This window comes from Polypterus senegalus, chromosome 18, assembly GCF_016835505.1.
Source record: "Polypterus senegalus isolate Bchr_013 chromosome 18, ASM1683550v1, whole genome shotgun sequence".
Classification (NCBI taxonomy): Eukaryota; Metazoa; Chordata; class Cladistia; order Polypteriformes; family Polypteridae; genus Polypterus; species Polypterus senegalus.
This window is the reverse complement of record NC_053171.1, coordinates 64417836-64428089: the sequence shown is the minus strand read 5'-3', so window position 1 is coordinate 64428089 and position 10254 is coordinate 64417836. Positions and strand designations below refer to the sequence as shown.

Sequence of the window (10254 nt, the reverse complement as noted above, 5' to 3'; positions counted from 1 at the left end):
ATTCATAAGGAAGGGTCTTCACACTGACTAGTACTTGTCTCCCCTAACATTCCGAGGCTGGTGGCTTGTTTAGAATTGGTAGCGGGAGAGCACCCACCTGGATAAGGCCGAATCGCAGACTAAGGAAGCCAGTTGGGAGATTTTCTTTGGTGCAGAGGTAGAACTGGAGGCTTGCAATCCCAGCATCATGAGTTTGCTTCTCACCTCTGCTATTTCAAATTGAACTGCTTGGTAAGGATAACAAAAGAATCAACCTCTGGGTGATTGTTTCCTGGTTACAACTGGGGGCTTGAACAGAGATCACTTGATGTAGCTGGTGTCATGCTCAAGTGCAGCTACACGGGGTAAAGACGCATCACAGGCTAAGTGGCCATTACTGCTGCCACCTGAGGGAGATTTCCCCTTTAGTTCAAAGGCAGAACTATCTGGTTGTAATCTGCTCCTCTCACTTGGCGACCCACCTCTTCTGTTAAAAGGTGGATGGCTAAGAGACAGAGTGGAATCACCAACTCTGAGCAATATTTCCCTGGTGATATTTGGTGGCTTGTATGAAGATCTCTCAGGGAGGGAGAGAATGTGGATGGCATCACGTACAGAAGTGGCAGCACAGGACAAAACAACATCACAGTCTAAGCTGCCATTATGTATTACTGTCTAACAGAGATTTTCTGACCTTGTGAATTGGTGTCCCACCTGTGCCAAACCTCAGGGCAGATGTCTCAAAAGAGTGAGAGGAAAAGAGAGAGAAAGAGAGAGAGAGAGAGAGAGTGTGAGCTCCTGAAGAGTTCCTTGTCCAAAACAAATGGGGGCTTGTCTAGAGATCGTTCAGGGAGGGAGCACATGAGGCTGGCGACTTTCACAGGAGTGGTCAAGCAAGAGAGAGAGAGATGCTGAGGAGGAAAGGTCATGTCATAGTATAAATGGCTATATCTACTGCTGCCTAACAATTGTGAGTTGGTGACCCACTTCACTTTACACGCACAATTCCAAGAAGATGCCCAATGAGGGCAGTTGATTCTGCCACCTCTGACCTGAGGAGTATAAGACCGAGATGCTCCTAAAAGGTGGCATCACATTTGGGAAAGAGCAAACTGTCCGATGGAGCTCCAACCTAACTTGACCACTCTTTAGAGCAACCATACCCCTTTTAATTGTTCTTGTTACTGGCATTGTGCAGCTGTTTATTTTGGCTTGCGGCTACAAATATTAAAAGGGGTGACCCAGTTTGCACCCCAGCATTTCATTTTGAACTGGTGTGTTCCCAAACAAATTTATCTGGAATGTCAGCTCCATCACAGGGCTCAAATTGGACACTGTTGTGGAAAACAGGATGGTAGCAAAGCTGGATGCCATCATGATAAATCCCCTCCGGGAGGTGCTCTTTTGAAGCACTTTCAGCCATAGGCTCATTCCTCCATGGTGGGCTAAGAAGTGCCTCTGGGGGTCTTTGCTGCTGGCTGCTACCCAGCAATTCAATGCTTCCACCAGATATTGTGCATCATCAGTCAAGTTCGTTATTAAGGGGGCAGGGTTCTGTGTCTGATGTTATTTTCTCTGTGTGCCAGTAGCATGCAGGGATGTGCCTTTGCGTTATTTTCACCACAATCACACAACAAATATACACATGACCTGATGTAAACTACCTCAACTCTTTTGGGGTGGATGTTGACTTTTGTTGACACAAGGTGTTGAGGGCAGATGTTGACCATTCAGGAGCAAAGGGTGAAAAAAGCTGTAAACATCAATAAAACACACCATTACATTATAGGTAGGCCCTCTTTGCTAGGAGGACTGTTATACTCATTGACTTGACGTTGCATCCCTGGGTGTGCGTCAGTACCGGATAGTAAGCAAAGTCTAGAATTGCATCACATCTGGAGAGAGAGTGAAGCGAATGCACAAAGCAAAATACTCTATGTGTATTATCTATTTATTTTAGAGTATTATTGCTGAATCAGACTCTGACTTATTGAACTCTGACTTATATGCATGTGATCTGGAGATCAAAAATTAAAGACAGGTACCTGCATCAGCTGATTGGTCCCCAGCTGATCGTAGTGCTGAACACGTTCATGTAGCTGAGGCGCCTACAGCAACGTCTGCCCTGGGAGGACTACACAAACACAGACCTGTGGGAGACAAGCTGGCAACTGGACTTCACCAAACGACAAGGTGCACAAGTGGACACTACGGATTACCAGCCACTCAACTATTTCAAGCTGTTTTTTTCCAGAAAGTGCCTTTCAGCTTATGAGTTATGAGACAAACAGGTATGTTTTAAGTATGTGAATTTACATACTGTAAGGGTTCATGGAACATAAAACAGAGTGACATTTGTCATAAATAAGTATTTTATGTTGATTTATATGTGAAACCATTGCTTTGTGTTGAATTTTTTGGAACAATATTCAGCTCTGGGACAAAATAAAAATAATTAGCCCTAAAAGAATTACGCTAACATAACCTAACATTAGCCTAACACATACATGACATAAATTAATAATAATTATTGAAATGCACTAATAATAATAATACATTAATAACAATACTAAAACTGTAATGTGACCACTTACGATGACATTTTGATGCTATTCCATTTAATTTATTGTATTTCTATGGAAGCTCCGTTATAAAGTGCATTGTTGTAAGATGGGATGTTGTTAAGCGAGTTACGACTGTACTTGTACTTAATACTCTTTAAGTTCAATTTGCTATTTCTGTACAATATACATTCTTTATTTATTGTACACTCTATTGATTGACTGTATTATTGGTCTGCTGTTGCCAGTCCCAGCCAACACAATGCGCAAGGCAGGAACAAATCCCGGGCAGGGCGCCAGCCCACCGCAAGGCACACACACACCAAAGCACACACCAAGCACACACTAGGGACAATTTAGGATTGCCAATGCACCTAACCTGCATGTCTTTGGACTGTGGGAGGAAACCGGAGCACCCGGAGGAAACCCACACAGACACGGGGAGAACATGCAAACTCCACGCAGGGAGGACCCGGGAAGCGAACCCAGGTCTCTTTACTGCGATGCAGCAGCGTTACCACTGTGCCACCATGCTGTCCTCCAAGCTAATCACTAAATTCATTATTTCATTACAATATCAGAACCAACACAACTCAAAGCACGTCTTATAAGCTGTGAGTCTGCAGACTTGATCTCTGTTTTGTAACTCAAAAGCTCTAATAGTAGCAAATAATTCTATGCCACCTAAACTGTTTCACTTCACCCTAGATATACCATACACATATATTGTGTATTGGGGGGTCCAAATATAGCCTTCAAGGCGTCAACAGAATTATACATTTTTGGTATCCCTGAGCATTGACCTGATCACATTTGGAATCACATTTTCTATCTATGTGTATATGTCGGTTGACATAATAAATCAATCTTAACGACACTTTCTACTGTTATTGGCCCCCAATGCTTTAGTGATAAAATCAGAGCTTTATGAATTGAAAATCTTGGGCTGGACACATCAGATAATTCTTCAAGAAAAGAATTGCTGTGGATTAATGCAATATGAAGGAGACTGTTTTTTCTTCTTGTTGTGTCCACATACGGCATGAAGATGCCTTCTTGCAATTGGTATTCCACAGTATTACAAAACTGTAAAGCCTCGTTAGCACAAATGTCCAATATAATTTTATTAAAACAGACAAATCATCATAAAATCGACCTGGCAATGTAATGGTTGTAATAATAATATTCACCATAATAATCATCATCATCATCATTATGATAATTAGTTATCTTTTTTAATGAGGGTGTTCAAACGTAACTTAATATACCAAATTGTGCACTGATTTCACAACTGAATGCAGAAATTCACAATTAACAAAAACAAGACTTTGGGCTGAAAGAAAGACATCAGAAGTGAATTTCGCAACTCATGAGAATTCTGAAAAGCTTCTAAATGACACAACTGCCATTTTGGGAAAGGAGCCTTTTTAAATTAATTTGTTTGTTTATTTTTCAAACCTGCTTTAGATGGTAGAGAGCTATAGCCTAAAACTAGCAGGCCCAATCAAAGTTGAAATGCCAACCCTCTGAAGGGTACATTCCAGCATACCACCATACTGAGCCAATTCAGAGATGCCAATCATATTATGATTCAGGGTTTCCAGGATGTGGGAGTGCCCAGAGAAAAGTAGAACATGCAAACTCTATGAGAATTTGGCAGGACCAAGATTTGAACCCAGAGCCAGGAGCTGTGATGTAGCGACGCCAACAATTGTGCCACAATGCCATATCAGTGCAATCTGCAGGCCTTGCCTCATGTTATAAAACAAGGACGAGCCTTTCTTATCAGCATCTGACTTGTTAATTTTCTTCTGCAGTAAGATTGTGCTGAGATCCGCGAAACGGCTACATTAAATTAACCACTCCGGGTCATAAAACTTCTTGGAAGATGTACCTTAAGATATATTTCCCACATCCACCAGCATTAAGCAATTAGAGCACTACTTAGGTAATTCATCGTTTTTTCATAAACATTTGCAACAGTTGGGAAAAAGAAATCAAGTATTTTTAGAGAAAAACAAACATACAGGTTTCAGAAAAAGAAAATCACCACTTTGTAAAATTTCTGAGAAATAAAATATGTTCAACAGATTGAACTCAATCAATAGACAGAATTCTAGGAACCTTTTTATGAGACTCATTTTATAATCTGAGTTTCCACTCAAATTTTACTGAGAAGGAGATTCTTCCTAATCGTCTTGATACCAAACCACTTCCGGAAGCGACTCTTGCAGACTTCCTGAGATGAATCGTTAAGATCTCGAAAAGGACACAGCTCATTTTGTGTGTAAGGGAGATGGTTAACATGAGGAAATAGTGGGGAAAAAAGAAGTGAACAAGAGAGATAAGAGCAAAGGTGGAACATTTTTTTCATTGTTACCGTGTAAGAAAACTTTGAAAAGATCAGCTCGTAAATAATCCAAAGAATGAAGCAAGCTTCCAGTCTTGCAGGTAAAATTGCCCAAGACAAAAGCTCTTTGACTTCACGCTGTCGTCATGTGTCAACGATTTCCCTTGTGGGTGACTGTTCATGGGTCACACTTGTCGTATTGGGCAGAGTCTGATTATGGGAAATTGAATTCTGTTGTAGCTCCAGTGCGATTGCGTTCTGAGGGAACTCTTTCACTTGCCTCTTGTACTCCAGAAATGTGCAGGCTTTGCTAGCAATGGCAACAATATTCTTGCCAATGAATATCGTGGAGACCCTGCTGTCTTGAAACAAAACCATATTGATTGCTCGAATAAAAATAGTGACTATGTTAATGGTCACTAAGCTGAGGACTGGATAGAGCATCATCTTTTGGGGTGAGATGTGTTCTCCCTGCATGCTGATCTCACTCAAAGACACACAGGGCAAGATGAGAAGGAGAATGTAGCAATAAAAAAACATGAGCCCCTCAGCCCAAATGGGAAGCCCAGTTTTGTGTGGCTCCCACAAGTTGGCTTGGATGTCTAAAATGTCAAGAAGATCCAAAGCCACCCAAAACAGGCGACCTCTCAAGTCCTCTTTCTTTCGAAAAGTTCTTACATACTCCATACTGTCGAGAGCAACTAAGATGAGGTACAACCCAGGGACGCAAATTGAGAGCAGTAGAGTCAAAGCTTTGCGAGCAACGGTCTCTAAATTTTTCTTGTCGGTCTTGTAGTTTTGAAAAATGAAGTACAGCTTAATCTCCAATACAAAGATATATAGAAACCACAAAATCATTGCATAGCCTCTTTTAGCTGTCTTCACTTCAGCTCCCACCCAAACCGCCACATAGCGCAACACTATCAAAAAGCAGATATCCCCCACCAGAACAATGATACAAACACCAATTTTCCTTGGCCCCTGGTTTTGCTCCACAAGGTAGGCATCCATGAAAGCCATGCTGGTCATGATGACGATAGTAGTGAGACATACATGGCGTTTGTCTGGAGGTGGCAAAACCATTGTGATGTCCCCTGAGGAAATACAGTTTTCCTTTGGTTTCTTTTGTCGTACGTGCTTCTGCTGAAATTGGTCTTACCTTTTAAGGCAGAAACTTTGAAAACAATGGATAACCGTGAACAAACTGAGCATCTCTCGTCTTTTTGTGGTGTTCCCAGAAAGAAGCAGAATGCTGATGCTGATGACCACGGTGATTATTTATCACTGAACTTTCTTGATCAACCCATTAAAGAGGAACATTTCTCCCAACTGGCTTTAGAACTATGGCAACTGACTATTGTTCATAGACCTTGGTCCACCACTCTTTTTCTTGCATGCTTTCACACAACAGTAATCCACTTTCAACTCTGATAGTTCCAAGTATCTGAATTCATTAAGGGTTGCACAATTTTAATCCAGTGTCGGAATTGTATTCAACTGAATATTAACCCAGTGTTTAGTCATATTTGTTACCCCCTGCTGAAGCGCTAGTCAAGCCTGGAGTCACCTTTAATGGACAGAATTCAGTTGGGGTCAAACAAAATGAATCCAGCTTTGAGCTTTGTTCGACGAATAAAATTCATCTATGGTTGCAAATTACTGATCCATAGTTCATCATAGTTAATGATCAGAATTTGTTTAAGATCGTTCAGCCATGTTAAAGTTGTGAGTTACCTTCAACAAAATTTTGTTATAGCAGCACAACACCCTTCAAGAGCTTAGACATATTGAGCAACCAGGATTCGCTTTGACTCACAGACTGTAATCCAGGTCCAGGTTGTTTTCAATATTTTACAATTCGTTTAAGGTCAGTTTAAATGTAGTTACTTAAAGTTACTTAAGAATTCACATTCTTCCAGACCCATAGTGTCACCACAAAGAGATGGGGAATTGAAAAGGGGACGTCCACTAGATCTAGTGGAACAGCCTTCTGCGAGATCTCTGAGGATGGGCTTTTTCTTGTTTGTGGCTGCTCATTTTGATGACTGGTAAAAAGGGAAATAATTGGACCTACCCATGTCCAAACTCCAAAGCACAGGTAACTGAAGCACAGCTGGCTGGAGGATAATGACACGCTGGAGTTAATTAATCACACCCAGGATTGAGAAGCGGGGAGGCAGAAATCATCCATCACAAAGACCCTTGGGGCCCTCTGGCAGGAATCTCCATCTTAACGCCGTCTCTTCTTGTAAATGTTGCCTGCTATAGACATCTCATCTTGCTGAGCCCCCAGGTGCCTTTTAATTCTTTCCCTTTCCTGCGTTCCGAATGAGTTCTAGGGGAAACAAAAAAGGAGAAGTCAGCGTAAATGAAGCCATAATTCATAAGGCGGGCACTGTGCTAGTTTGTCAAGAGAGGCCTCAACCTTCTAGCTAAGGTTATGCCCAGCTGTCTGTGACACATAAGGCTGCTTGACTCATCCCTATCTAATGATTTAGCTGTCACAAAAGAGGAAGATCTATGGGTTACGTATTTCATTTAGGGAGCTTGTCACTTGTCAACGGGCTGACGGCAGTTTGGCTTGCATTAATTATTGTTTCCAAAAAAAAAAAAAAGAAATAAACCTCCACGGTGACAGGAAGATGTGTTTATTATTTATTTAACAAGTTCTAAATGAGGATCATATTTAGAACAATCTGTTACGCTTGCTATTCTCTTCCATATTTGCATACCATCTGTAAGAGTCTGTACTGAATGGAAGTCCTTTAAATGGATGATCAGATCAGGCCTCGTCACACTCTGTGAGCTCATGCGCTGTTTGCGGATGCAGTCCACATCAAGCACTCAAGTTATTCTGGATGGGCAAAAAATACTTAAAAATGAAAAAACAGCAGCATCTCTGTGCCTTCGGCAGGTCCTGAAAAGTGAGGTGTTCATTTAAAAGATTACATTCAATCTACTGTAGCTGTGAAGGCAAAGGCTTCACTAGGGTGCCCCAGCCATTCTCTCTAGTGAGAGAAATCCACACTGGTGTTCTGAAGGTACAGTGTCTCTGTAACCTGAGAGGTCACTAGGGGGCGTTAAGGGCGTCAGGTGGCTTTGGTGGCATTGAAAAGAATTTACTGTGGTCATATTTCAGTCAGAGTTCATTCCATGGCTGGGGTTCAAAATCTTGTTTCATGCCTTTGTTGTTTAGTTTTGTGCCATTTATTTATGTCAATGTTGCCTTTTTTGATATGTGGATTATTCTTGGTTTTTCATCAAATCTATAAAATGCCTGTGCTATGCTCCATGTGTTTTATGGGTAGTCTCCAAGAGGTGAGGCCGCCTGTTAATCACCTCCAGGAAGTGCCTTCCACCTTATAAATCCGATGGGTCTACCCACAGTTCCTGGCTATTCATTGTGAATGCAAGTTGAAGTTTTAGTGAGTTGCTTGTGCTGCATTTTTACTGTGCTTTTTTGATATTTCTGGATTTTTGACCTTCTGTCCTGTGTTTTCACATCACTTTGGATTTGTGATTTTTGTTACCGTGTTTGCCTTGCTGTCTAGGCAAATCCTTTATGCCTTTTGTGCCCTACGGAGCGTTATTTTTTGACAGACCATTCTTGTGGAAATAAAACCATTTTATGTTTTAAATTTGCCCTTGCTAAATAAGATTTTTTGTTAATGTATAATAATATTTTACAATCTATTACAAGCATGTATACTGTATATGAAGTGATAACAGACTGATTTATTAAACATAAAGAAAATGATTGAATGAAAGAACGAATGTGTCAGAGGGTTAACTAATTGCATCTTAATGCTTAAATAAATTAAATCTCTGCCTCGTCTACAAACATAATTTTCCAAGATTAGAATAGGGTAAATGAGTAATGAACATCCCTACAGAAAGTGGGGCTAAACTGTTGTGAAAGTCCATACACACGTCATATGAAGATCAATAGGACAATCCACAAATCACCCTACTAAAAAGGCAGTGTTCATAACAATAGGAGAATCGATATTACTGGTTGAGTAAGTTGACTGGAGGAGGTAATACCGTTCTGCCTATTAGGAGTCACATGACATGATGCATTACATAACGTGAACTAATTATAAAAAGTATATAAGCAGGTGAATTGTTAAACTGAGTGCTCACTCCATGGACATTTGTGCAGAACTCTGTACAAATAAAGAAATGTTCTATTATCTCATCCTGACTCCATAACTGCCTTGTATGAAGATAGATGAAAAGTTTTCCCCTGATATTACTAGGCAGGTTTCACAATTTACCCCTCTAGTAGGCACTTTTGGAAGTGCACTAGGGCTCCTAAGTCCATGATAATTGTGTAGTGATTCTCTATTGTTCAAAGTTCTAAAAGCTAGTCTCCATTGCCAGAGTCTAGTCCAGGGATGGGCAAAGTCATTCCTGGAGGGCCGCAGTGGCTGCAGGTTTTTGTTACAACCCAGTTGCTTCATAAGAAGCCCTTATTTGCTCAAGTAACACTTATGCTTCATTTTAGTTGTCTCACTCATTTAGATTTTGAATCCTTATTGTTTATTTTAGTCTTAAACAGCTGTAGTCTTGGTTTTTAATCACCCCTTATTAGCAATCAGATGCAAATGACAAAAGAAATTCAGCATTTTTCCATTAAGCTTGTTTCCATTTACACCTGCACTATTTGGTTTAATTAAATACTTGGAAAGAAAATGAAGAGAAAAAAGTGAATGACTGAGAATTACTCATCTGTTTTAGACTTCAAATCATTTGGATCATATCCTTAGAAAGGAGAAAATATCTAGGATATGAGAATGACCTGACATAACAGAGTTAAAGCACTAACGAGCCCTGAAATTAAATAATTGACAAGCATTTTTTTTAAATTAAGCAACTGGGTTGGAACAAAAACCTGCAACCATTGCGGCCCTCCAGGAATGACTTTGCCCACCCCTGGTCTAGTCCATTGAGGTCTTTCCTGCATAAGCCATCCATCCATCCATCCTCTTCCGCTTATCCGAGATCGGGTCGCGGGAGCAGCAGCTTAAGCAGAGAGGCCCAGACTTCCCTCTCCCCGGCCACTTCTTCCAGCTCTTCCGGGAGAATCCCAAAGGCGTTCCCAGGCCAGCCGGGAGACATAGTCCCTCCAGCGTGTCCTGGGTCTTCCCCGGTGCCTCTTCCCGGTTGGACATGCCCGGAACACCTCACCAGGGAGGCGTCCAGGAGGCATCCTGATCAGGTGCCCGAGCCATCTCATCTGACTCCTCTCGATGCGGAGGAGCAGCAGCTCTACTCTGAGCCCCTCCCGGATGACTGAGCTTCTCCCTCTATCTTTAATAAGGGAAAGCCCAGACACCCTGCGGAGGAAACTCATTTCAGCCG

At 41.4% G+C, this 10254-nt stretch overlaps 1 protein-coding gene across 8 annotated transcripts in view; it reads right to left on the bottom strand.

Moving 5' to 3' along the window:
• Positions 1-3656: 3656 nt before the first annotated feature.
• The window catches only part of tmem121aa (transmembrane protein 121Aa), a 345702-nt gene continuing 339104 nt past the window's right edge, over positions 3657-10254 (bottom strand). For all 8 annotated transcript variants that reach the window (XM_039741730.1, XM_039741728.1, XM_039741727.1 and 5 more), the window contains one exon: positions 3657-7225. In XM_039741730.1, the coding sequence (XP_039597664.1) occupies positions 5035-5973 (939 nt within the window). In that variant the 5' untranslated portion in view covers positions 5974-7225 and the 3' untranslated portion in view covers positions 3657-5034. The remainder of the gene's footprint in view (positions 7226-10254) is intronic.